The 27703-nt window shown below is 45.6% G+C and overlaps 1 protein-coding gene across 1 annotated transcript; it reads left to right on the forward strand.

The window, feature by feature from the left end:
• On the forward strand, nucleotides 1-27463 carry LOC104032324 (uncharacterized). Its single transcript, XM_075720660.1, has 16 exons — nucleotides 1-94; nucleotides 942-981; nucleotides 3991-4075; nucleotides 5423-5529; nucleotides 6587-6645; nucleotides 7695-7805; nucleotides 10448-10578; nucleotides 11354-11478; nucleotides 13555-13660; nucleotides 15111-15309; nucleotides 17307-17333; nucleotides 19865-19922; nucleotides 20464-20519; nucleotides 21921-22119; nucleotides 24037-24195; nucleotides 27122-27463. The coding sequence occupies exons 1-16, from the start codon at nucleotides 1-3 to the stop codon at nucleotides 27252-27254; spliced, it is 1689 nt and encodes a 562-aa protein (XP_075576775.1). The 3' UTR covers nucleotides 27255-27463.
• Nucleotides 27464-27703: the final 240 nt, after the last annotated feature.

Genomic DNA, 27703 nt, shown 5'->3' on the forward strand with positions numbered 1-27703 from the left:
ATGGCCACCGAGCTGGAGCCGCCGGCGGCTGGCGCCGTGCCGGGCGCGGCGCCGCTGGAGGCGGAGGAGGACGAGGAGCACTGGCTCTACGGGGGTAGGTACCGCCGCCCCCGGCCGCGCCCGCAGGCCTGGCCCCGGGGAGCGGGGGGGGGAGGGGGATGCAAAGCACCCGGCCACCCCCCAGCACCCCCGGCCCCGCCTGCCGGGCCGCCCCCCGGGCTGGGACGCGGGGGGGGGTCCCCGCTTCCCCCGCTGTGCGGGGCCGGGCGGTGTCGGGGGCCGGCGGGAGGGGGCCGGCAGCCCCCGAGCGAGCTCCCGCCCGGCGGCAGGCGCTTTAGCGGCCTTTTTTGGGGGGGTTTGGGGTGGGTTATTGCCCTTCTAACGAGAACGCCGCGATGCGAAGAGGTCAACGCGATGCTTTGTGGCAATTTCAGTTTCCTACCCATCCCCGTCTCACTAACCTGGTTGATGCAGGTTAACCCCTGGGCTGACCGGGGACCGGCGTGTGTCTGTCTGGGAAGAAGCACAGGGCTTCCTTTAAACGTCTTTGTCCTCCTCATAGACTTTCCAACTGAATGCTTTTATGTTTCTTACTCCCTGGTGTGCAAAAAGTCAATGTAAAGATCTCCACAGCTGACTTCAGTTCCTTATGTGATCTTTGCCTTTGCCCCTTCTGCTCTGAGACTTTCAATACATATTTTGAATTTTGTTCTGTGTCAGTAGCGTGAGACTTCGCTTCTGCTGATAGTCTGTGTTTGTTGGTTGTTTTTTTTTTTAGTTGCTCCATTTCTAGTTGAACTTTGTTGAAAAGAGAACGTTGGGCTTATAGTGCCTTGGCACTACTAGGTATTTCTGTAGCTGTGACGCATTTTGTGCTTAAAATTAGCTTTTGGTTTTTCTTTCACTTGAATAATTTTCTTGTTTTATTATTGTTTTTGCAGATGACACCACTGGTAAGCAAGAAGATGGACCAATTTCTGGGTGAGTCCAGAGACTGTTTATTCATTATAACAACATACACTGCAAAGAAGATGAAGCCATGTTAAGCATAGCGTCGTGAACGCTTTAGACCGATGCTGTTGCCAGAAACAGCAGCCTATCCTTTTCCCATCCCATGGGATCATCCCCAGCCACCACGCTTGGGCTGGCACAGCATTTATGGATTTGGAAGGTGAACTGGATCAGTCAACTGATTTGACTTAAAACTAACTTTTAAACACCCCCCCCCCTTTTTTTTTTTTCCCCCTCCCCAATTATTTTTAAATCAGATCTGTTTTCCAGTTTAATTCCCTGGGAAAAATGGTGCCTTGAGGATTGGCCTTTGTCCTGGCCTGGCATTGGTAAAACTGTGGCCTGTGCTTCAGCCTGGAAAAGCTAAAAACCTTAAGCCTAGGTTAAAATCTTGACATGATCAAATCAACAAATTATATGAGATCTGTGAAGTATGTGGCTTGGATAAGACTTTCGCATAAAAGCATTGGGGACAACTCAGCGATCAGTTTTGCTCTCTGTGTACGGACCGTATTGTCTGTCCTTGGTCATAACTCCCCTGTATTTGTAGCAGTCTGCTTTGCACCAACAGAGTTTTCTCTTGGCAGAAAGATAATCTGTTTGCCATTTTTTAAATGTAGCGTGGTTTTCAGAAGACTTGATCTTCACTGGACTTCTGTGTGCTCAGCACCTTCAAAAGTTCAGGTTAATATTTATTGTCCTTTAAGATCATTGTGAATTCAGTATCTGGAATTTCTGAGACTGTTACAGATACTGTCCTACTTCTGTAGTAAGCATCCTGTGCTTAGGGAACACAAAAACTTGTTCAAAAACAAGTTTTAGGCAGACTTGGTAAACTGGTAGGTAAAAACATCAAACGAGCTTTGTTGGAAGGAACAATTTTTAGTTTAGATAAAAAAAATTACTGCTAACTTGCATCAATCTGTTGTTCCTTGTCGCTTTCATCTGAATGTAATTTTACTTTACAAGTAGGATTAAAAATCTGAATTACCAGCAACTGTCTCCAATAACCACAAGATGTGTGAAGGAAAACTATTAGTGATCATGCTAGCTCTCCTCTTAATTTTTTTTCCCCTCTTTTTTTTTTTTTCCTTTGTTGCACAATGAGAATCTTCCTAAATGAAGAGCTGTGGGGTGTTTTAAGAAAAATGCCTCTTTGTTTTCTATGTTGTCAACGGCTGCAGCTCCAGGGATACATAGCTGGCTTGTCTAGAGTACTTGTGTCTACCCATGAAGCAGAGATCAGTGTCGTGCAGGATGCAGTATCCATTAACATTCCTTAGCCTAAAGGATGCATTAAATACCAGCAGTCTGTGCAGGATGCTGTTACGTCAGCAATGCACGGGGTTATGTTGGCATTCTGGGGAAATGAAATAGCTGTTGACATTTTTTTGCATGCAGATGATGGCTGTGGACCTGATTGTTCCATTCCTGGGAAGCGAACAGGTTAGGGAAAGACTGTTACTTAGCAAATGTTTATTTGAACTCCGATTCATAAATTTTAATGCACACCCACAGATACTTCATGTGACTTGAAGCTGAAGGTAATACTTGTCACTCTTCCTTAATTCAGTCATCTTGAATTCTTAAGAAAATTCTGGGGTTGAGGTCAATGTTATAGGTTGCTTGGATTTGGCAAACAAAATACAAAAGGTTTTGGAGCCACCTGTGAGATTTTCTCCAGTGGACATCTTTTGGTCCTTATGTAATAGCCTATGTCTGCAACTTTGAAGTACTTTGAGAAGCTTATTTTCCCTTAGACGTCTTGCCTACTTTTTATAACTTCAAGCGTCTTCAGCTGTCACCTCAGGAACTTGGCGAAAATGGGACCTTTGCTTCTGTGGTTAGCTACTGAACCTGCATCCCTTCTTTTTGATCTTGGCTTGATTGTTGAATTTCTTTATATATGGGGCTTTTCTAATATGAGACCTTCAGTAACTGTTCAAATTGTTCTTTTTTTATGCTCAGTGACTGCTTTCTGAGTTGCGTTAGTGTGATCTTTTGGCTTACTTGTTTGGTGTCTCCTTTCCTGCCGCCTCTGAAATGGCTTTAATCTGCACAGTGTTTGGATTCTGTTAGGTGTTACGTATGTTTCTTTTTGAAGATAATCTTGTGTATGTTTATTATCTGAGGTGGGGTTTTAAATTAATAGCAACGTCTCCACAAAGTACTGGTGGAGAATTGGGTTTCCTGGTCTATTCTAAGTGTCTGTTTTGAAAAGCCAGAATTATTTTGAAGTTCTACTAGGTTTTACCTATGACATTAGAGAAAAATGATCTCTCTTTGTATTTTAGTTTTGTAACACTTAGCATACTCTTTTTTAGCATGTGTATACCAATTTGACTTTCTGGCTTGGCTAATGCAATAAACAATGTTAACATTTGTACGAACTCTTTAATTGAAGGTAAATCTGAACCTGACCATTGTTGCATTAGGACTAATTTGTAATGAATGAGAAGATTGGGTGGATAATTATCTCTCTCTTCTTCTTTGAATTTTAACTACTCATTAATGTAAGCTATTTGTAGAAACACTAAAGTAACTTCTTCCTTAATTTCTATGGGACAGATGCCCTTGCTGCTTACTAAGTATGTATAATTATTAGCATCTTTAAGGACCAGGTGAAGTGTTGCTTATTATGGTCTTATTCCTATCAGTTGTGGTTGTGCTGAACCAAAGCTGAAAGCTCTTACTGCTGCCACTTATATTTTAGCTGTTGAGTGGTGTTTGGCTAGGCAGCCATGCTGTCTGTCAGGCGCTCTTTGCAAGCGCTAAACTGATTCTTTCCAACAAAAGCAAAGCCAAGCAAGGATGATTAATTTTTTTTGTCGTACAGTTGAGCTATCTGCCAGCAGAATAAACACGCTATATGAATAAAGCCATTATATGAAAGTCACCTGGATGAATGCTTTAGAAGTGTTTATATGTGAACCTCTAGATTGGGCTTGTCCACTTTCTTTTGTCTGTCACATTTTCTAGACATGCAGAATCTTCTCACCCTTTGCAAGACGCTCCTCAGGAGAACCGGCCTGTCAGCAATGAAGACCGAGAGATGTCACAACATGTATGGGTTCCACTGCAAACAGTAGACAGAGTTATTTTCCTGCTTCTCAATACTTGTGGATAAAAAGGTGGAAGTGTAAAGGTGCTGGTAGTGCCTAATACGTTACATTTGTACTGTAGGAGTATGCTGATAGTCAGTTCCCAGCGCTAACTACAGCAACAGGCTTCTCTTTCCAGCCTACCTTGTGTAGTGGGTAGCGAACCCTAATCAAAGTGTTGCTTATGCCCACTGAAGAGGCAGGTGAGGGCCTCTGACGCTGCAGTCTGGCAGGAAAAGCTGAACACAGTGTTACCTCCAGCTCAATATCTAGTACAACTTCTCGAGGGCCAGTAAAATATGGGAAGCACTGGGACAGAAAGCCCAAAGTGCTGGGAATCAGTTTTGATTCAGGCTCAGACTTCCTACAATACAGTCTAGTGGCTCAGTGCTGAAGAGTAGGAGGAGGCTTGGTTCTTCACCCCTTCTTCTCTAGTCTTTTTGATGGGTTTTTTTGCCTGCCACTGTGGTATGTCACGAGGGCTCACACAGAGTTCTGACAAACCCATGTGCCATGGAAAACGCGGGAGGGTTAGGAACACCTTCCTCATACCCTTTTGTAGCGGGGATGCATCATACCCTTTTGTAGCTCATGCATCTTAATTCAGCTCATGCATCTTAATTCAGCTCATGCATCTTGCAAAACTGCGCTGCTGGATATCTGGAAGACTTCCTTTGCTTTTGTGCCCCAGCAGCCGTGCTGCACTGGAGTCGAATCGGCAGCTGTAAAGTTCTTGTGTAAAGTTAAGCGGCTTGGGGACTGATTGTGCTAAATAAGCCAAGCCAAACTCCTCAGCAGTTTCCTACCGCAAAAGTTGTGGTGAGAGAATATTTGCTCCAAGGTTTTTAGGTGAAGCCTGGTGAATGTATTTCAGTGGTTTTTATTTGTGACTGTGTACTTTCACCATGGACCTGTGAAGGAGATGTGTCAGAAAAAGCCCTAGCTCTTTCAAGAAAGAGTAGGGGAGAGGAACTGTGGGACGTGATGAAATTCTTAGAACCGAGCTAAACCTTCCCTGCCTTCAGAAATCTTACCCTGATTCTCATGTAGGGTCACTTCTTCAAAGGACTTAGCAGTTTCTTTGTGGGCAGCTGTCTATTTATGTTGAAGACTGGTTACTTCCATGGTTTTTGCCTCCAGAGACAGCTTTGTGTAGCCTTGGAGTGCAGTACAAAGTTATGTCTTTATATCAGAATCATTCTTTCTAATAGTCCTTCATCATAGAAGCTTTGTAAGTTTTTGCTTACTGTCCCAGGGAATTTATCAGTTTTATGTATTAATGAGCTCCTGTGTGCTTTTATTGTTGCTAGGCCCTTCCAAGTGGTGAAGATGATGAAGATGACAGCGATAGCGACAGTGATGATGATGACGTGAAAGTTACTATTGGCAACATTAAAACGGGAGCACCATCGTACATGTATGTATTGCTGATTACGGCGTCGATTTTTTGATCTGAGGTAGCTCTAGCGTGTTGATTGGGATTGAAAGCAGGGATGAGAGCTCATCTGTCTTCTGGGAGATATGGGAGTAATGGCTAGAACACCGGAATGGGCTTAGGGGTTGATGGGCAGCTCTGTCCTGCACTTGCTTGTCAGAGAATCCATCTATAAAATAGGAATGATAATTCATGGGTCTGCTTTGGAAAATTAACCAAATAATTACTAATTGGGCAAAATCAAAGGAGGGAAGTTGTGTTTAACTCATGATCTTTGAAAACTTCAAGAACCAAAATCTGTATTGATAAGAATTTGCATAAGCTGTGAATTTACTCATTTTCAGCTGTCTGATTTTTCATGATTCAGAAATGGTGGGGCTGGATTTGTGAACCAGGAGATTATGTCACTGACTTAAAATTCTACCTAATTTGCATTGAATAAAAATAGTAAGACAGCATTTTTGCTTGTGGCTAGCAGCCTTCCTCTTAAGGAAATGACTTACATGTGCTTTGCAGCATACTGTAATTTTTCCACTTGATGGATAATTTCCTTCCCTTGTTGTAGAGGGAGTTTCGGCCTGATGGATGACTCTGGAGAGCAATGCTCCACCCGTTAGCAGCTCACTAGATTTTGCAGACATCCTTTTCCAAATCTGCTTCTACCTTCTCTCCGCATTCTGTGATCTGTGTGCAGCTATGATTTCCATGTTGTTCAGTTCCATTTAAATCCTAAGTGCGTTCCTGGGCAGAATGGTAACTACCGCTCTTTGAAATAACCTTGCCCTTCATGTTCAAGACAATCTTCTGGTGTTGGTCAGTATGTTTGCTGCGTTTCTGTGGGGTTAGAGAAACTTACGTGGCAAATGAGCCTCACTTTTAAGGTGTTGAGACTTAGTACTGATAATCATAGAGAGGCATGAGTAAACCCAGGTGAACTGTGCATCTTCTGAAGGGTGTCAGGACTTGAATATATTTTGCATGAAAATCTTCAACCAAGTGATTTGTTCAAATACCAATGTAGTGATTCTTTTCCATATAGGGGAACTCCTATGAATCTAAACTTAAAAACGGGTAGAGGCTATGGAGCATCTGCTTCAGGTATTGCTGTTATTTTTATCCTTCACCTTTTGCAATATTTCACTTATCTAGCACTGATGGCTGGAGCAGCTGCAAATCTTGGTCTCTGTTTGGAAGGACATAAAATTAGCACATCTTATTTAAACTAGGAATAGTAGGTGCGTTTCCTAAAGATAAGCGCTCCTAGGACAGTCTGAGGGTCTGGGGTGCAATGGAATGATTTAATTACCCACCGCTGAAGAAGCTGATTATAATTCTATTTAAACTAGAAAAAAAGACATTGATTATTACTTTTATAGTAAAAAACCAGAATATTTCTAAACTATATTGTTTCACTAGGGCCAAACATTCTAAATTGCCTGGAGAAGAACTTTTAACTCTGTGGTCAGTATACTCAGCTACTTGCAGTGTAAGATACTAAAAGAAACAAACTCTGGCCTTGCATATTTCTGCAGACGAAATTTTCCCCACCATTCAGTTTAGTTTATACTGTATATTGAGGCTTGGATTCCGTCCTTCCTCGTATGTGAGACTGTCCTTTCATGGACTTCGTATACTTCCTTGCATTCATTTCTTTATGCAAATGACTTATCTTCTGGTTGAAAAAAATAAGAACAAATTCCCCTTGAAGATTCTGTACCTGACAGATTTTTGCTGACTCCAGTTAGTACACAGTCCACTTAAGACTAATCCTGAAAAAGTCTCTTGTTATGAGAAAAATGTGTGTATCTTGGGAGGGAAAAATAAATATTTTGCCTGGGGACAATAATAATTTTTTTTCATTTGGGGTAAATTTCATGCATGCTCTAACAATTTACTCTGTCTGTAGTACCAGTCTGGGTTGAATTTGCTTCTCTGCTGTTCAACTGCAAGTGCTGTATACCCTGGCTATTTATTTATAGAATGACTGAAGTAATTTTTATGAAAAGTTGATTGTGGTTACCTACGTGCTATAAAGGCAGCAATGAATTCACAGTAGCACTTTATTTTTGACTGGTGTAATTTACTCAGCAAATTAGTGGATTAAAGGCATTGCATTAAAAGTAGTAACGGTTTCTCTGTCTCCAAAGCCAAGTTGCAGCCCAAAGGTATTGACTTAGATGCCGCAGGGAATATAAATGGATTGCCTGTTATAGAAGTGGATTTAGATTCATTTGAAGACAAACCGTGGAGGAAACCAGGTGGGGCCTCACAGTTTCTTGTGGTAAATACTTTCTCCGGTTTTAGTTGTGTCTCTTTAATTTCACATGTAATTTCTGTCCATTTACTGCTGCCAGGGAACAGGGAAATCAGAACAATGCGTATTGCTCAGCCTCTGATGCCTGTCTAGACAATCAGTGACATTTACTGATTGATCAAGCCATGCTTCTACCTAAAATTGGGTTGCATTTACTCTATTAGTTTAACTGCCTTGAAGGGAACAACTTTTTTTTTTAATGTTCCATTTTATTAATTCCCTAGTTCCAGAAAATATTGCACTGATACTGATATGCTAATGTTTGTTGGCCTTAAAGTCAATTGAGTAGGATCAGGATGTGGCTGTTGGTGATGTGTGGTCTCCTCTTCATGTGCAGCAGCTCGCTTATTCTGTCTCACTGTGGCCAAGCTCAGAGTCATCCCCGTGCACCCTTCTCAGTTGGGTCCTGGGGATGTCCACACTTCTGCAGGGAAGTACCCCTTGCAGAGGGCAGCGACGGTGGGAATTACCATGCGAGCCCATGTCATGACAGGAAAGCTGCCTGTTTGTGTTGAATTCTCCTGCTGCAAAGAATTGAATAAAAGGAAGGAAAACACTGTCTACTCTGACAAGAAAGGCTAGGATTTTTCTTTCAGAAAAGCTGCATTGCCTAATACTTTGCTAGATTCTGCCCCTAGGTGCATGATTGCGAGTGAGCAGTTCCCACTTATTTTTTCTGGACAAATATTATCTAGACTGTGTCCAGACATATAGTGCTTTGCGCAGCAGGTTTTAATATGTACATGGTCCCTTTTGTCTTCCTGATTACTATTAGGGAGATTTCTACTCAGTAAGCGACTCTTGCATGACAGCTGTAGGATGCTACAAATAAACTTCTGGTTTTCATCTGAATTTGATACAAAAGTAAATGAAGGAACCATAAAGATCCAAATTTTTGCTGTGCTACTGTCATAAAACATGCTATGATGAAATGCTAACTGAAGCAAAAAATCCACTTGCCTCTTCTCAGAAATACTACTTCTCCCCGCCAGCCCCTGTGCTTTATTTACTTTTCAGAAATATTGCTATGCTAAGTAAGTAGTGCTTTTATAAGGTTGTCTGCAGTGCGTATTTGGTATCTCTTGCCCACCTGAAATGAAGAGCATCGGAGTACATGACAGTGCTGATAACTACATCAACGTGTCATGGTATCAAACCAGCACTAAAGCTCTCTGTGATGAATAGTAGCTAGTACAGACGTGATAGAAAATGTAGCCTTTCTTCTGCAGGGGATTTCCCATCAACTGTGAAATGAGAAAGAGGGGGCTAGGAAGAAAATAAGTTAGAAGGAAAACAATGAAGTGAAGTTCAGAGATAAAGCATGGAAATCGTTGTGGTCACGCTGACATCCCTGGACCAAAATGAAGCCAGCTAGCCTTAAAACAGTGTTGAAGTACGAATAGAGGGAAGATGTCTGCAGAGGTGTGGCCTGTAAGTTTATTTTAGATGGCAAGTAGCTTGTTACTCAACAGCCTTTCAGGTTTATATCCTTTAAAGTTAATTGTTCAGCACGTTGTTTAAGTGAGGGACAGGAAGAAGAAATACAGTGTGCAAGAACTGATAAAGGGCTGAAATATAGGCTGATAAAATAGATATGTAAATGTCATGTTGCTGAGTCTGTGTTGGTGAAATTTGCATATTTGGGTGGTACAACAGGAAGAGCGGCCTACCTAGAAGATAAACTTAAACCTTGCTGTGTAGATGCTAGCTCAGCACGGTCAAAGGGTTTTACTTAGCCCTTATGTATCAGCTCCTTCTTTTAGAATGGGTCTGTGTAGGACTACCTTTGAGAGGAGGATGTTTGAGGGACACCTCAGTAGGGCCAGGAGATGCTTTGTAATGCTTCCTGTTGTGAGGTACGCCTTACAGAGCTAGCTGCAGCTGTGTTTGTCTCTCTGCATCTACGTTTTCTTGGCAAGCAGTTTGTGGCCGCCTCTCTTACTCAGAAGTGCTCATGCTGAATTGGCACATTTCACAGAAGACTGTCAAAGTAAGATAACAATCTTGGAAGGCTATAGTTAGGATCATGACTAAACTGTGATTACTTGCGTAGTCTGAGACATATCAATAAAAACTTCCACTTTAGCCCCGTTTCACAAAATGGGTGAGTCCCAGAATCTCTTCTCAAAACAGCAAAGGCAATGATCGTCGGGAGCAGAACATGTTGGCTTAGCTCTGCCAAGAAAACGGTTCTTTGGCACCATCCTGGTTTCGTGGTGGTAGCTGGAACCGTCATTCCTGTGCTCTCCCCAGCACTCAACTCATTTGGACTATTGGAAGAAACCAGTCTGAAAAAATCCAGTTGGTGAATAAGTGGTTGCAGGCATGTCTCTTAATAGCCTGCATACGTGCTGTATTCTGTCCCAAATGGTCCCACTGCTGTTCAGGCTGTAGTCCCCCTCCCACAGAAGGGTGCAGCCATCTCCGCTGTGGCACACACCAGCTTTCTGACAGAATGAAATGGAGAGTAAGCTGTGTTCTCTAGAAGATTCTTGTTTTCTTAACTCTTCATTTAAGCAGTTAAAGGACAATTTGAGAATGCAAGTCTGCTAGAATCCCTATGTTAACTTCTACTCCCTTTGTTAGGTGCTGATCTTTCTGATTACTTTAATTATGGATTCAATGAAGAAACATGGAAAGCTTATTGTGAAAAGCAGCGACGGCTTCAGCTTGGACTGGATCCTGCTCCTCCCATCAGCACTGAAAATAAGATCACGGTAGGTGACGTGTTACTCCTGCATATGGCTACAATAAAACTGGGACTTGTTTTTGTAATCACAGAGATGAGAGTATAAGAGCAGAAGATACCTTAATACCTAACTGTTCTGTGTTCGTTTCAGTGATGAGAAACATAAAAATGTATCTTTAAAGATTAAATCTCTCTGCTGAAAATCTTTTCTCTACAGAACGAACAGTTCCAGCTGCCTGACAGGTAGCTCTACAGTAGCAAGACTTGAGTGAATTTCCAGTTGACTTTGAGGCTGTCCAGCCATAGGGGTGTCTGGTTGGAAGATCCTGTGGATGTGAGAGGTGTAGAGAGGGGAGCTGGGCATCCATGGCTGTTTTGCTTGGTGCTGTTGACGGTTGCAGTTGTGTGGCTGCCTTTTGCGTTTGGAGACTGCTTTGGCCATCAGCCTTTGCAGAAGTCCATCAGGTGGCTGACAGCTGTTAATCAGAACTTCAGCCAAAGAGTCAATACAGCAAGTATTACTATTTCCAGTTTTGACTTAAGGACTACGTGAAACAGGATACGAGATTATTAAACTTTTGGACTTCTAACAGGACACAGTGGACAGCAGGCTGAGGCTGGAATAGCCGGCTAGTTTACAGAAACGTCTGCCGCCTTGACCGAAGAATAGGTTGCTTGTTCGCAAGAGCCCTGTTATTGTTCCTCAAGGGAGCCCTTTTCCTTTGCTGTGAGTTATTCTCTGATGCTACGTTCAGTTGAAAGTAAAGGCATTAAACCTATGTGTTACGTATTGCCTTCCATAGGTTCAGCAAGGAAGAACAGGAAATGCTGAAAAAGAAGTGGAAAACAACATCATCAAAACAGAATTCAAAACGGACTTCTTGGCTCTGGTGGGAGGACGCATGAAGGCTGGGCCTCCTCCTAACAGGTAAGGGACGATGCAGACATAAAGCCTGTGTGCACTGTGTTCTTCATAGGGGTAGCTGGGATCCGCCTGGGCTGTATCTGCATCTCCTCCAGCCTGAAACAGGAGAAGCTTTTAAACTTTACAGGAAGCTACGGTGGTCACTCAGTAACTGTTGTCTTCAGCAGTGCTATCCTGAGGGTTGTGCAACCTTTGCCTGCCTATTTGCCTCTCCTTGGTGATATCCTCAGCATAGTGCTGTGCAGGGAGGGAAACCTAGATCCCAGCTGAAGGGGCACATCTCTGGGAGTAGAAAAAAACAAGGCAAATACCTCAGCTTTGAGGGCTTACATTGCTGGCTGCTTATGCTTACTTGGCTTATTCTTACTCCCACGATGTTAATCTTTGCCTGCTGAAGTGGATTACATGTTTGGCAGCTGATAAGAGGAGCTATTGGTTTCTGAACCTGTGTGCTGCGCTGTTTGGTGCTTGCTAATTACTTATTTTCTCCAATGAGAGAGAGGATCCAGAAGGCTGGACAAAGCAAAACAATTGAGTCATTTTGATGGGCAGCCTCTGCTGGGAAAACCACGTTGACCTTACAAGGCTGATGGGTTTTTATCAAAAGCTTCAGAAAAACAACGCTGTGAAGAACAACTTTGGGATCTGGGTGTTTCTGTTGCTTTATTCACATTATATCTTTTGCACACCTGTCTTGCAGAAATCAGTCTTGCATTCCAACTTTTCACTTTGTCTGAGAGAGAACCAACTATCTGCTTCAAGTATAGGCTTTAAAGATCTACTTCATTGGTTTGCATTTAAGCACTTTGCTGACATTTCTGTCCCCCTTCATAGTGCCATCAAAGCAGTCAGGTTTGTTTCCAGCTGTTAGAGATTTTCAAAAATCTACACCATTGCAAAATAAGCCGATGCTATTGTAACTCTACAGCATTTTTGTCTGTTTTAACTTGCAGTCTGGTTTTGAAAGTACTGACACATGAGGTTCTGTTCGTGCAGCAGAGCTTTTGGTCAGGACCAGAATGAGTATCTTCATACACTGCAGCAGCATCAAAAACCATGGGCTTAGCAATGAGTTGGATTTGTTTGGGTTTTTTTGTGTTTTATGGTTTTTTTTTACTGAAACAAAGTGAGCAGATTTCAGTGAGAAAACTTTATCTCACCAACTAGCTGGCATTTTGTCTAAATTTCCTACTGAGATAGAAAATTCTGCTGTCTAACTTGGAAAAGAGCTGAGGTTTTTCTGTCCTAACTGCAGGAAAACACGTTTAAGGCCATACTTACACAAATCAATTGTTGCGTGACTGTAGGATGAGGGATTCCTAAACTTCAGTTGCGGGCACTTCTCTCTCTCACAAACGGTTACTTGTGGTGACCTTACAATGAGCTCCTATAAAAATGTTCTTCCCCCAGGTGTGACCTGGGTATGGAGATGAAAGAACAGGGAAAGTTGTAGGTTCTGTGACTGATTTCCTCTAGTGCATAGACAGCACTGTTTCTTGGCTATATTAATATATTTTTGCTCAAGGATCTGGCCTTGATTTCATTGAAGGCAGTTGCAAAACTTTTGACTTTAATAGAAACAGAGTAGGCCCCAGGGAGGCAGGCTAGAAAGTGTCTGAGAATCTGATCTGTAAATAACTTCAGTGGTATCAGCAGCACTTGGAAGATTGGACAGAAAGCAGGAAAAATCTGGTCTGATAACATTAAAGGCTTCTCCTGATAAATATTCTCCACTTTCTCTGAGCCTGATCTGGGAATGATTATTCAAATCTGGAGAGCGAGTAAAGGATTTCAGTTCTGAACCAGAGTGTGCAATCTGTTACTATGCTTGCATGTGGTAATGCTTTGGATCATGTTTCTAGGTGTTCAGAGAGACCTAACTCACCCCTGCAAGCAGAGCTCAAATTGCTCAAAAGTGAAAAAGGACTTCTCATTCACCTCTTGTCCAATTTGAGCGCTGCCTCTAGAGACTTTTTTCCCTGGTGGAAAAGAATCTATGAGAGAAGTCTGTCTAATAGTGGGGAAAACTGCTCCTTCTAATGTCTTTGAGCCTAAAAAGATGCATCTGCTTTGTACCAGGAAGCTGGGTGGGACAATTGATGTGATCGGTGGCCAGGCAGGCACAATTAGGAGAGTAGAAGGAAGACGTCGTGATAAGCATGCCTCCGAGGAAAACCCAATTCAGGTAAAGTTTTGCGCCCTCTTGACAAATTACTGATTTTATTGCACTTCTGGTGAACCCTGAGCAAATGTCTGTGCATTCCTGACCTCCCATGTCACTGTTTCTGTCTGCAAAGCAGTAGGTAGTATATCAACCCTGTCGAGGCGTATGCATGTATCGTTCCCTTCTGCAGGTCGAATTAACTTCTGTGTTAAAAGCTTTATCTTGCTAGGAGCTAGGATTGTCCTTTAAAGACTAGCCTTCCCATCTGAGTGGTGAGGCCCAAGTTCCTTTTCTCATCAGCTCTCCCAAAGTATTCTTTGGGGTGTGTAGCTGGGAGGCTCTTATGTGGATTATTCCCTTCCCCTCCACTGTCAGGTTGGAATCTCCAGTTCTGCAATGGAGGATTTCTACTTGGGGCTTGTGTTTCTTTGTACTTTGAAGTAACATTTAGTCTAAGCATCGTTAGATGCAGCCCGCTCTTCAGGCTTAGGGTGGGCCTGTGTTACTGGATCTTGTCTCTTACAAGAAATAAAAGCCTGGGGTTTAAAACGGGGCTCCGTTCTGATCTTGCATGTCCAGTGTATGACAGTAACGTTCTGGTTGGCTTCTAGGTAGGAAGCTGCTATGTGTAGGGTTTGAGGACCATCTGCCAAGAACTCTTCTCTTAACCACCTTCCTCCTAGCAACCACTCCTAAATCACGAAAAGAAAAACCCAAATATGGAACCTTTCCCCTGTCTAGATGCAATTCCTCGTTTTGTTTTTACATGTGTTTGTGGTCTGTTTATTTTTTTTAGTGGTCGGTTTTCCAAATTTTGCCTACAATGGCCCCAAAAAAAGAGTTTGCCTAAGAGAAAGAATTTGCTGGGAAATGGTTGTTGCTCCTCCCACTTACAAGCATTGATACCTGTATTTCCAGGTCATTCTGGTATCTCTGCATATCGATCATTCCTTCAGCAGTAGTGGGTATGTGACCTGCTTTTGTCAGACAGATGTGAATCCAGTCTTCCTTTGACCTCCGTGGGCACAACCTAGAGCAGAATTTGGCCTCTTGCTGCCCTCGGGAAAGATAAATTGGGTTAAAAGAAAAAAAGGAAGTGCTACTGTGTCACCCTCAAATATGGCAGCTTTTAATCTGAAGCCTGTGTCGGTGGCAGTTCCTGTGAACAAAAGGTGATCGTAACACTGAAATGTCAGCTGTCTTGCACAGTTGTGTATACAGCTCGAATCTCGTCTCGCTGCTGTTCTGCGTGAGAGAAGATACCTCGCTAAGTGTGTTGATTGCTTTGATCAACCTTCCTTCCTCCCCAAAAGATGTTATCCCCTGGGTATAGCATGGCCTGGTCTTTCCAGGTATTGCAGTGCTGCCTGGTTTGGTGATATGCTCCCTTTCTGCCAGCACAGCGAGTGAGGTCGTAGCTGCAGGAGCCAAGAGATTAAAATGCTCTCTTCTCGTTCCTCTGCCTTCTAAGGTCCTTGGAGACCACGGAAGTAAGCCACAGCCCCCCCAGCAGCCCCAGCAGCCATCGCAGCCCCAACAGCCACCTCAGCAGCAGCCGTTTGCACCACCAGCAGGCCCACCGCCTCCCCCGCTCGCTGGGCCACCTCCACCACACTTCCTCCACCCTCCTCCACCAGTTACTTCTGTTCCACCTCCCCTGCATCCTCCAGGTACGTGTTCACACGGCAATGGACGGCAGCCTGAGGCTGCAAGCTAGGACGTCCCAGGCTCGCAGCGAATCAAAGGTTTAATCGGTAGGTGCTATGGGACAGTCGAGCAATCGGGTAACAGGTCCTTACACCTGGCCAGTCTTTGTTCAGTGTTTCCATCACCCTGTTTAGCATTTGCCCTTGCTGCAAACGTGGCAGCTGTTCCTTGGAAAAAAACTCTAGGCTTTGTTCCCGTGAGCGAGCCTTTGGGTGCTACCAAGCCATTCGCTTTATTGATAAATATAAAGAAATGGGTTCCTGTTTATCTGTGGAGGAAGCTAAGAATGTAGGAATTGCTATCCTGTGTCGGATCAGCAGACAGTTTAGTTCAGGATCCTGTCTGGCTAGAACTGATTCCGAATGTTTCAAGGGCGATGCTGGAATTGGCAATTCTGCAACAGCAGCTCTAACAAACAACTTTCCTCCTAATCCAGGTCAGTTCTTGGTTGGTTTATGCCTTGAAGTACCAAGATTTGTATCTTTCTGTGTTTGTTTCTGTGCATTTTATTGTACCAACTGCCACTGCAGAATGATTCTCACTGCTCCTAGAAGAGCCTAGTGTCCAATGCAGACATTAGAGCAGTGCTTCATTTTAAAAGCAAAATATAAATAATACAAAGGAGATCTTTACCACGGGTTTCTAGCCCATAGGGGGTGGTCAGTCCTCAGCATTGACAAGTTTGTGTGCTCTTACCAATAACCAGATGGGTTTGTATTGTGCTGAGAGCACTTGGCACTTGAGAAGACACTGTCGAGCTAAGTCCCGTGTCTGCAGGAGTGCCCCTTGCCTCTGCAGTTACAGGCTGAGTCCTGAATCCTATTGAGATAGTGGAGGTAAAAACTCTAAAATTTTTTTTTTCTACTTTGTTGTCTTGAGCATCATGTTACAGAACAGATTCACTGTCTCTTCTGTGCATGTAATAACTCAGTTTCCACAAAGTTTCTTAATGCATCTGCAACACAGAGGCCAGTAGTGCTCTTCCTGGGCACCAGGCAAAATAGGGCAATACTGGTGGAGAGAACAAAGAACTTTGCAGCTGAACAGGCCAAATTTGCGTACTCGTGCAGCGTGTTGCAGGGGGCACAGGGTCATTTTTCTGTTGACCCTTTTCAGTGCGAGTTTACAGACGTACTGGCCACGGCCTAAGACACATTTTTCTGTCTTCACTTCCTACGAAGTCTGCGCATCTTCAGATCCAGCCGGAGTCATGTCTGTGCCCCTGTTGCTTCTGGCTTAAATAGTGCATCGAGGCTGAAGCGAAGGCCAGGCTCTGGGCTTTCCCTGGTCCTGTAGGCAGCAGCCAGACTTCTGAGAAGTCACCAGGAGCGTGTTGTGCAGTAACTCCTATATTTTGCACTGGCTCCACATGCAGAAGATACAGAATTAAAAAAAGTACGGTCAAGGCTTTTAATCTGAGGAGGATTATTACTGCAGTACTTGCTGGTGGACCATGGTAGCTTTTCCTACCGCCTTTCATTAAAATGACTGGCAAAAGCAAGATAAATTGTTCATGCGTTCTTTTGGTCGTTGACCAGGGTGTCTGATTTCACTATGCAGTTATGATTGACTTGTAAAAAAAAAGTTTAAAAAAAACCCAAACCAATAGACAAGCAAAAGGACACACTAGCATCTGCAGGTTCTCCTCTCCAGCTCCTTCCGCTGTTCTGAAGGCCAAACCAATCGTTTGTGTGTTGACGCTTGGAAAAAGGAATTCTGCATTGTAAGAGAGCAGCAACATTTAAAATTAGAATATAAAGGTAAAGAGATCATCACTGGGGAAAATGATACAGTTTGTAGGCTAGTTACTGCTTAATAGCACCAATTTTTCTGCTGGTCTGTTTTGCTCAAATATGTGAAATGTATTCAAAAGCATGGTTTTAGGTTTAGCTTGAGGAACGGAGATGATGTGCTTTACTTGTTGTCCTCACTTGTTTTGCTTGCTTGTTTATTTCTGTAGGTCTGCCACCACCCGGTCCTATTCCAGGTAGGTGTTAACTTGCTCTTAATAACAGCAATGATTCTGACCCCACAGATGGCCCTATCTGAACATTTTGGATTAAGTTACACGAGATAGGGTGACACCAAGACCCGTTTTAGAGCACAGTTAATTTAAGGCTAACAAACTCCAATGCAGCATTGAACTCTAGCTGTTTATCTTATATTCTGGCCCTAAACACTAATCTGTAGGACGTCTTAATGCTATCTTGTTCTGTCTCTGAAGACCAATCTAGAAAGTGAAACAGAGAACTTCAGATGGCAAAAGCCACTTACTTAGATTTGAAATGGTTTAGTTCTTGTTACGGCATTTGCACAGCAAAAGTCTGAGTGACAAATTGGTGCTTTGTGTAGGAATTTGGAGTGTGAGACTGAGCAGAACAAATGCCATTTCCATCAGAAGCCTTTGCTCCCTGGTATGCAGTAGAGATGGTGAATACTAATAAAGAAATGTAACAACCAATCTTGTGCGTAAGTTAAGAACCCCACTAATTCAGAAGTACTATAAAAATTAGTTTCCTCTAGCTGTAATTCTTTTTTTTTTTTTTAAACTGGAAATTTTGCCTAGTCCAGAGAAAACAAATTTAGCTGTTTGTATAGCAGACCGTTTGGAGCGATAGTTCTGACCAGATGCCGTACGCCTGAAAATCCAAGGCTGATGGTGACTGCGTATATGCGGTCAGGCCACTGCCTCTGTGCTATACTGTACACTTGATTCACGTACTTGCAACAGGTCTGCACCCAAAGCACTTTGGACTTTGATGTGCCTGTCCTCACTGTATGTCAGACGTGTCAGACTTGATTCACAGCTTTTGTGTCCGTGCTTTTGTGTTGATGCTCTGCCCTGGGCTTCCCAAATGGAAATACGGAAAAGCTACGCTAGCTGGGCTGTCCCTCAGACTGAGAAAATTCCTGTGGTTGTTAAAATGTCACTTTTCATACTCCTCTCAATGTGCAATAATATTGCAGAGCTGGTTTTCGTTGTTGTACTGGAAGGAACCTGCTCATAGTAAGCTTGGATTTAGAACTATATTGTAGTGAAAATGGATGCAAACTGGTGTTGATTGTAGACATTGCAGCGCCCAGTCGCTAGTCGAGTGCGTTTAGATTAAAGTTGTTTGGGAGGAGTGAGGTGGACGAAATGGCCAGGCTGTTGCAAAGAACTTCCACTCCAGGTAACTGGGTTGGAAAGGGTGATGAGGAGAATACCTGCTAATTACGATAATGATGATGATCCACCACCATTCGAGTTAGGTGTTTCTCACACTAGTACTTCGAAGTACTTGCGCTGGATGAGCAAGCGTGATCGAAATGCTCTAGGCATTACATTTTATTGGAAGATCTTAGGAAAAGGAAGAAAAAACCCCAAAGCACCTAAGAGCGAGACGTGTTCCTCAACTTGTTTGCAGCATAGACCTGCACTAGCTGAGCTGGAGACATCAGGCTACCTCTTTTTGTGGTGAGATGCTTCTAGGGAGGGGTGCTCCTGACCCGTTTTAGGTGTTTACAGTAAGAGGTGATGAATTATCCCATGGTTTTGTTGACTATGCTGGCTCAGTCGCCACTGACTTAAAAAGGAACCTGGAGCTGCTAGCTTCAATGGAAGTGACTGCAGTTAATCAGATGACTCCTGTCCTTTGTATCAGTACAGTTTCCTCCTTTTTTTTTTGCTTAATAATAAACAGAGGAATTTTTATGCAAAGTCAAGCCAATGGGTGGTTAGTCTGTTCTTGTTGGCACCGGTAGCTGCCTACAGAAATAATGGTTGCTTATAGTTATGGATACAAGTTTAAGAAGTTCCCTTAGGAGCAGTCAGCACATCCTCCTCACTTTCAGACTGGTCAGGGTTGAGGACTTTGGCTTCCAAGGCTTTATGTCACTTCTGGAAGTGGCCTTTGTAAACTCCTGCTTAATTCTGCTTTCTTGAAGATGCTGCCTTGTGATTTTGTATAACAGCACTTGTGTTTGACATCGGGCCCATTTTTAAAGCGTCAGGCCTCTCAGACAACTCTCTCTGCATTGTTGGTGCTATGCCTTGTGATTTTTAAATGTATATGTGCTCAGAAAATTGGCTTTCCTTAAGAATGAACAAAACCAGGTAACTTCTATGTTACGTGCTTTGTAAGAGGCAAAGTTACTCGTTTTAATCAATGGAGCAATAAAACCTTTGCTGTAGTTGCAATGTGTCTGCATCCCAAGAACCAGACTTTTCTGTCTTCTGCAGGACTGTACGGGTTGATATTTACTCCTTAATGAATCTTATGTTTAAGATGAATAAGCCGAAACAGAAGGTAGCTCTTCCTGTATTTTTCTTTCCGTACCCCTACAGAACTAGCACAGCTGTAGGGGTTTCATTTTGGTAGGAGATACAACCCTGAAGGAAAATTACTCCGTTTCAAACAGGGCCTTGTTTAGAGTAACAAGATGCTTTAACTGCTTTTAACTGTAAACAGCAATGAAATCTTGTTCCCTCGTGGCAAGCTGTGAGACCTTTGTGATGACTTATGCTTCTGTGTCTAGGGTTGTTCCCGCCTCCTCTGGCACCACCACCAGCTCTCCTCATTCCAACCTTGGATGGGTAAGACCACACCTGGGCTGAGCCATTGGTACAGCTCCTCCGTAGCGAGGGAGGGTGGAGGATAGGTCTAAAATCAGTAATTCTTAGGCTGGTCGTGGGTTGGGGTCGGGGGCGAGAACAGAGTCCGTAGGGAATCCTCTGTGCATTTACCTTGATTTGTCGTGCTCACGGCACAGGAAGGAGTCAATAAAATCTAGGCGTGTGTTTAGGTCTAGTGCAGAGTAGTTGACAGCATGTTTCTTCGGATGTTTTCTACAAAGATTCTCTGGGTTCTTTGTAAGCACTGGTTATTTCCCGGGAAGCCTGCCTGATTTACAGACTGGAGGGGTAAAGCAGGGCAAGCAGTTGAGCTCTAGCAGTTTCAGAAGCTGTGGCAAAGCCACCGCACCTGTATGCATTTCTGATAGTGAAACAGATGCACTGAAGCCATGGCTTTCCCATGAGGATGTTTCACAGACAAAAACTGGGTAAACTTGCAGCACAGACCTGGCTGCAAGGGCGCGCTGATGTCGGTAACTTGCATCCTTTTCTCTCTCCAAAGCCAGCCAGCCAGCTACAATAATAGGCAGCCTCCTCCATTTGGCTACAACTCTGCAGGTGAGCACTGAGGATAACAAACAGTCAAACTGCTTCTCTCTCTCTTCTCTGGTATTTGGTAGTTTAGGCTTTTCTGAAGCTGATGGACATCGCGCTTGCTTTAACTTTAGGGTCTTGCTTGTGCCCCGAACTCTCCCGGTCACTAGAAACACATGCCAAGTTTGCACCATCAGGCGTTTGGGAAGCTGAATGTTTTGTAGCAGCGATGAACGCGATTTTGTAGTTGAGTGCTGAGCCTCAGGTCACAGTTTTCAGTGCACATTACATACCCAGCAACAGAGGAACTGCCCCGTGTGCCTCAGCAACACGTTCTCGTGCTTGTTTGCACACGTACTTGCTCACACTCGCTCTCACTCTCTTGCTTTTCCCCGCCCGTAGGGACAAGCACAACCATCAGCTTCCCATCTCCTCCCTGAGCTTTTGAACACCTTCCTCCCCCCTTTATCACCTTCCCTGCCTACAGGCACATGCAGCGCCTGTCTCCTTTTGTTTTGTAATGGAAGAGGCAGTGCCAGAATTTCAGCAGATTTCCTTCCCCGTTGCAGCCCTGCCAGCAATGCCTGCGTCCTCTCCCCTTAGTGACCAGCACATGGAGCGGCACCTCCTCGCTGTGCTGAACGGACAGAATGACAGGCAGCACCGCGCTGTCTCCGCTGCAGGAGGTGGTTGGAGGAGTGGGCAGCATGAGGCCGTCCTGAGAAACGAGCCTCCGGTGCTGCCACGTGTGCAGCTTTTCGGCAGCTGGCCCTGCGCTGGGGTACGAGCTCGCTGGTCCAGCCGAGCAGGCCCCAGCAGGCCAGCGGCTGGCTGGGGAAGTGCTGGTGGCTCTGGGCTGCTCAGGTGGCATCCGTCGCTGACAGCCGGGGCCACTGGTCCTCCCCGCCTGCCGCCGTGGGCGAGAAGGTGCCTGCTGAGAAGTGAGGCCTTGCAAGGGTGGCCAAGAGCCTGGGGCTGACCAAACTCAGCCGGCTCGGCGGCGGGAGAGGGGTGCCTCAGCACTGCAGCGCCTTTGCCCTCCAAGCCAGGATGTCTGGGCGGGATGGATTGAAACTTTTCGCGGTGGAGACCTTATAGCATGCCCTATATAGCAGGACCTCCAGAGAGCAGGAGCCGGGGGAGCGCGTAGCCCTTGCTGTAATGTGCTGCGTAAGGGGCTGGGGAGGTTTTGCAGCGCTGTCTGTAAATATCTGGTCTTGCTTGCGTCCTCCTCAGGGAAAAGGTGTTCCCGTGTTCTTAGCAAACTGCTGAAAGTAAAAAGGGAAAGTGAGGACAGGAGGGAGCTCAGCCATCATTGCCTCCCTGGATTCAGCTGTACCTCCAGAGGGTATCTCTGGCAAGGGGGGGACAGCGTGGGTGCTGTTAATGCTTCAGATGGACAAGGATTCTGCTCTCTCCCTGCAGATTCAGGTTTCATCAGCTACCCGCCCATCTCCACGTCCCACACGCCCTGGGTGACGACGGTGGACAAAGGCACGAGCAGTTCCAGCAGCAGCCATTGGGAGTACTCGGGCTCGAGGCGCGAGAGGGAGCGGGAGCGGGAGCGGGAACGGGAAAGGGAGAGAGACAGAGACCGCACTCCCACCACGAGCGAGTACAACAAGTGAGTGCTGGTTTTCGGCAGCTTCTGCTCACGGCTATCCGGCAGGGAGCTCTGGCCTTGCCCTGGAGCGCAAGAAGGTGTTTGGTCAAGGGATGGGATTATAGATGATACCGGTTTAATTTTCTGAAATGTCCGGGGAGTAGATCACTTTGGATCAATAACTAGAGGACAAACTAGGAGCCAATGTCACTGGCTGATTTCCTGTGTCTGGGTTTTTTTTTTTTGTTTAAATCCAGCAGAACCAGTTACGCTTGCTCTCCTAGCTGTAATGTGAGGCCAGTAAATGAAATAGCCCCTCTCTGTTTACCAGGTATTTCGCAGCTCAGTGTGAAACGTTGGCCATAGAAGCTGCTGCTTCTTGTCTTCTAAATGCAACTGTCAGATCAAAGGGAAAACCACCCCTGCTTTGCTCAGCTCTCCTATAGAGGCTTTCAGGGCAAGGAGTGCCATTCGCCAGGAGTCAGCCCTGAAATGTAAATCCTTACCCGGGCGTTTCTGCGAGCAGTGCTGGAGAAGCCGCCTTGGTGGGAACTGAGGTGATCTCAGGCGACAGTGGCGCTGGGAGCGCTTGAGAAAGGAGGCTTTCAGCCTCCCAGCGTTGCTCTAGAGAGCTAAAGTGAAGGCTACGCTGCAAAGACTCTCTCTAAACCCATCACTTTTTTGTTCTGTCGCAGGCAGCGTCAGTGTTTTGCAGGCTTGAGGCTCAGAAATACCAATAGTCATTCAAAACATGATCAGAATGCGCTCCTGGCAGAGGGGTGCTGCGTGCCGGGGACCTTCCCGGTGCAGGGGGTGAGCAAGTAGGGCAACATTTTCCTAACCTTCCCCACCCCCTTACAAGCCTGTGGGTGGAAGAGGGAGGAACAGAACAGAAGACAGACTTGCTACAGGTTGAAGAGCTCAGACCTTCCTGAGCAGGTTCGTGCTGCAGCCAAGTCCTGTGATCAGCTCTCCTGAGCACATTTCTGGGTGCTCTTGAGCATGCTGGCCTCTAAGATCAAGCTGCTTGCCACAGCAGGGCAAGTAGCCATGCTCAGCAGAGTCCTCTGGAGCACTCCCACCTGATGGGTATTGGACATCTGTTTGTCCAGCTTGTTTCCATGAGTGTTAGACTTCCTTCCTTTCCGAGTCTGAATATTGTTTCCCACAGTGGGACTTGTTAAACCTTCAGATTTTGGCTTTCAGAAGTTGAATGGGGACTACGAGATGTAGAGGGATGGGGAGTGTGGGATGTATCTGAATTTGGGGTGCGTCGTGCCCACTCCTGTACGTGGATTGAATGAGGTGCCTCCAGCAGACAGTTAGGTGGAGGCAGAAAGACCGTGTCAGCTACGCTCACAACTTGAGTTTTTGAACTCACAGGGAAGAAAACAGTCCCTTAGTCTAACTCGTGGAAAAGAATTACAGGTTATTAATAGTGTTGTGAGGTAAAATCCAGCACCAGGGGAGGCAGAAGGGTAAGAGGAGCGCGTTTCTGTTGGTTTTGAACAAGGTAGCTGGATGTCTTGGACATGCTCCCGAAGGATTGTGAGGGCAAAAGCCCTGAGACGTTGGCCACTTGCCTGCTGCTAAGGTAGTCCCTTGGCAAATCCAAAGAACAAATTTTGTAAACCCTTTGCCTTGAGAGGCCAGGAGAAAGCCACGATACTCAACCGTTTGGGCTTGCGAGCTATGTAATAGGCGAAGGGAGAAAGTTATTTCGCTGTGGTTAGAAACCATGATTGGGTTGCAGCTGGGGTGCAACAAGCAGCAGCAGCTCATTGGTGCAGGCTTTTTCAGGAGCAGCACAAATACCTCAGCCTGGTGACAGATTCTGTTGGTGAGGATGGGGTTCTACAGTCCCGCCAACGTGGCTCCTGACTTTCAGGTCCACAAGTGCTGTGTTCCTCTGCCTCACTTCTCCTTTCTCTCCTTAAGCGATGACGAACGATACCGCTACTACAGCCGAGAGCGCAGCTACGACTTTGAGCGTGACTACCGCCGGAGTCGTGACCGCAGTAGGGAGCGAGAGGATCGTCACCGAGAGCGCAGGCACAGAGACAAAGAGGAGAGCAGCAAGCATAAGTCTTCAAGACGGTAAGAGCTGTTTAGGGTTGAACTGGGCTGTGGGTGGGAAGGCACCTTAGCTGCAGACGAGAAGGTTGATGTTCTCAGAACTGTCGCCCCGGGTTATGCTGGCTTCCTGTGACCTGCCGATGTCCTGAGACGCGACGCCCAGGCAGAGAGAGCGCTCTCGGGCACGTACCTGGGCAGGAGGCAGAACTGCCTGTCGGAGAGGAGTCCTTGGTGTTTGGAAGTCCTCAGTAAGGCAGCTGGCAGGATGTCAAATCGCTGCCGACAAAATTGCAGCACCGACGGACGAAGGAGAGGTTAACCTGTGCTAAACGTCACATCAGAACAGCATAGCTCCCGCTGTTAAGAAAGTACATGCAAAGTAAAATGCAAAACCCTAACAGAAGCATCAGCTTTTCAGTATTACGTGTTCTTGTGCAGAAGAGCAGAGCTTTCTGCAGCCTGTAATCTGAAATGTCCTCCCGGAGCAGGAGGCTGAGCGCTGCGCCATCGGAGCTCTGTGCCCAGTGCTTCTCATAGTGAGGTTGATGATGATCTGGACAAAGGTGGAACACTTTTGGAACAGGGTAGGATGTCCTAAAATGCCAGCTTTTCTGGAGAAAATGTATCAGCTACAGATGATGATCTTCTGAGAGCATTCTTCTAGCAAAGTAGCAGGTCTGGTCTCTGGTCTGAGGTGATGCTCAGTTGCCGTCTCAGTTTATATCCCAGTAATGCCTTGAGCAGACTTGCTCGGTTTTTCTGGTGCTTCAGCTTGCTTACTTCCAGACGAAACTCCTGTCAGCTCTGTAGGTAACTACCCTTATTTTGAACTTGGGTCTCATCCTTATGGAGATGAATAGGTTTTCAAGAGAGGAGTGATTGCTGGAGGGTTGGAAACGAAAGTGATGGGTAGAAAGGCCAGGACCATAATCAAAACGGCATACAAAACAAATGGAAGCTGAACTGATACCAGACTGACAAGGCCGTAGCTTTAAGGGTTATTTCTCAGCTTCCTCTGCTCAGAATTGGAATCTAGTGCTAGATACCTGGCTGCGTGGACAGGATGGAGTTCACCAAAGCGGTGTCAGAAACTGCTTGAGAGCTCGATTGGCAGAACTGGGCCGCTGCACGAGGCGGGAATCGGGCGACTTTGCCTCTGCTCCTTAAACCGCACACGGATGCTCTCCGTCTTGCTCAGAGTGGTAGGGTGGGAAGTGTTTCTTAGCTAAAACAAAGGGAGGAATACTTTGTGTTTAAGGCCACTTCGAGCGCGTACCAGAGTCCCCGCTTGAGGCACTTTGAGATTTGAGCCTGTTTCAGGCATTAGCAGGAAGATGAAAGGGTTTCCTTGTAGTTTCTAGTTCACTGCAAATTGACCAGTCTGAAGGAAATCGCTGATGCTTGTTTAAATATTAAAGGAGAGTCACATTGTTCGAGCGTAAAACACCGCCGTGCGGCTCTCCACGAAGTGGCTGAAGATGTGTTGAGGAGAGGCAGCAGCCTTTTTTTTAACCTGGTTTTTCTTTTTTTTTTTTTTTTTTTTTTTTTTCCCCCATATTAATGACTATGAAACTGTTTATTAAACAAGTCAGGAAATTACATGAAGCCGGGAGCTTTTCAGCCAGGGCTTCAGTGGTTCGGCCAGTTAGGTGCCTGCTGCTAAACTGGTATCCCAGCTGCGGTACGGATTTGTCTCTACACCTGACTGTCCCCACTCGTGGAGCGGGGTGTCTGTACTGTGTGACAGTACGTCTTCCTGTGATAAACTTAATCTGCTCTTTCCTGGGCTCTGTTTTTAATTCCGCCACCTTCACACCACAGTCCGCTCTAGAGACCACACTTGGTTTTCAACCTGTGAGGAGAAGTAATTGCACGTTTGAGAAGCAACAGAAAATCTCCTCCCGGGGGGGGCCATGAACCAGGGTGGGCAAAGCCAGAGCTCCCACCTTTGGAGACGGAGGGTGATCTGTGCGTGCGCGGCGCGGCTGGCTCTGGTCAGCGGTGCAGGGCTCGGAGACACGCGGAACCTTGTCAGATTCCGGCTGGGATTTTCTCCCCCATCACAGAAATCCTGTATAAATGTCCACAGCTATCCTGCTGCGGCTGGAAAACAGTGCTGGGTGAGGAGACAGAGCAGTTTTAAAGCACAAAGCTGGTGAAGTGCTGGGTCATTTCTGAATAAGCAGAAGTAGAAACAGGATCTGCCTCCCATTAGGAAGCCCACGTTTCTCTAGCTACGCTGATCTCTTTCGTGCCTCTAGTCCAGGGATTTCCCCAAGATCATAGAATCATAGAGTCGTTTAGGTTGGAAAAGACCTTTAAGATCATCCAGTCCAACCATTAACCTACACTACCAAGTCTACTCTAAGCCAATCAAGGGTAGACTAGACTAAACCATGTCCCCAAGTGCCACATCTACCCGTTTTTTGAACACTTCCAGGGATGGTGACTCCACCACCTCTCTGGGCAGCCTGTTCCAAAGATGTTCAGAGGAGTGAAAGTTTCAGACACCTCGAATTTAGGACTCTTCCTTCTCTCAGCAGCCTCAGCTCTTCACGCTGAAGCTTGAGACATGTCAAAAGCGTTAGAGCTCCCTTAGGAGTGGGAGGGACACAGAGATGTTGCTTATTAAAAAAAAAAATGCAAAAATTATTCTGACAGCAGTCTGCCTAGCGTGCCGCCTGCCGAGGCCGCGCACCGACGCAGCGTGTGGCGTAAAGCAGCCGCCTCCAGCGGTTTGCATAACCTGCCCTCGGTTCAGCCACGCGGGCTATCAGATCGTCCCAAATAAACACGGGGAAGCCTTTCAACGGCACCGTGATGCCCTCGGCGCTTCGCGTCGTCTCCTGTTTATTCTAGATCAAAGCGCCCCGTCCTCGCGCACGCCGTGGTCAGGGCGTTTGGGTCTCTGATGTGACTTTCTTCTCCCCTTTCTTCCCCGCCACAGCAAGCAACACGAGAGCGAGGAGGGGGAGAGTCACCGGCGTCACAAGCACAAAAAGAACAAGCGTAGCAAAGAGGAGAAGGAGGCCAGCGAAGACGGTGCCCAGGAGGGAGAGGAGCAGGATGCCAAGGAGTAACCCAGGCCCACCGTCAGCCCTCGGAGGAACTCGCTCCGTTTGAACCAGCGTGGCATTGGTGATGTTTTGTTTTGGGGCTTCGAATTTTTTTTTTATTCTTTTTTTTTCCCCCCACAAGGGACGAGAGGCTGACTCTGGGTGAGCAGTGAAGCACGCAGCCGTGGTTTGAGAGCTGAGGCTGCACACGCGGTTAAACTTTTTTTTTTTTTTTTGATACGAGACAAAAAATACAGCAGTACTAGTATTCAAAGCACTGAGCTACTCTACTCATAAACATCCCTAGGGAGAACTTTGTTGTATCAGATCCTATGGTTTCTGATGGAAGATGGCTTCAGCTGAAACTAACGCATTTCGGTAATGGTTTTTGGTTTTGTTTTTTTTTTTTTTGTCATCATCATTCCTTTTTGAAAACTAGGACAGTAAGTGCGACTTGAAATTTATTGTCCAAA

This window comes from Pelecanus crispus, chromosome 13, assembly GCF_030463565.1.
Source record: "Pelecanus crispus isolate bPelCri1 chromosome 13, bPelCri1.pri, whole genome shotgun sequence".
NCBI lineage: Eukaryota > Metazoa > Chordata > Aves > Pelecaniformes > Pelecanidae > Pelecanus > Pelecanus crispus.

Excerpts from the sequence above, each read along its gene's own strand:
- LOC104032324 (XM_075720660.1), top strand. The coding sequence starts at position 1 with ATGGCCACCGAGCTGGAGCCGCCGGCGGCTGGCGCCGTGCCGGGCGCG. Across the intron at positions 6,646-7,694 it reads CTATGGAGCATCTGCTTCAG|CCAAGTTGCAGCCCAAAGGT; the intron begins GTATTGCTGTTA and ends CTGTCTCCAAAG. Across the intron at positions 22,120-24,036 it reads ACCACGAGCGAGTACAACAA|CGATGACGAACGATACCGCT; the intron begins GTGAGTGCTGGT and ends TCTCTCCTTAAG.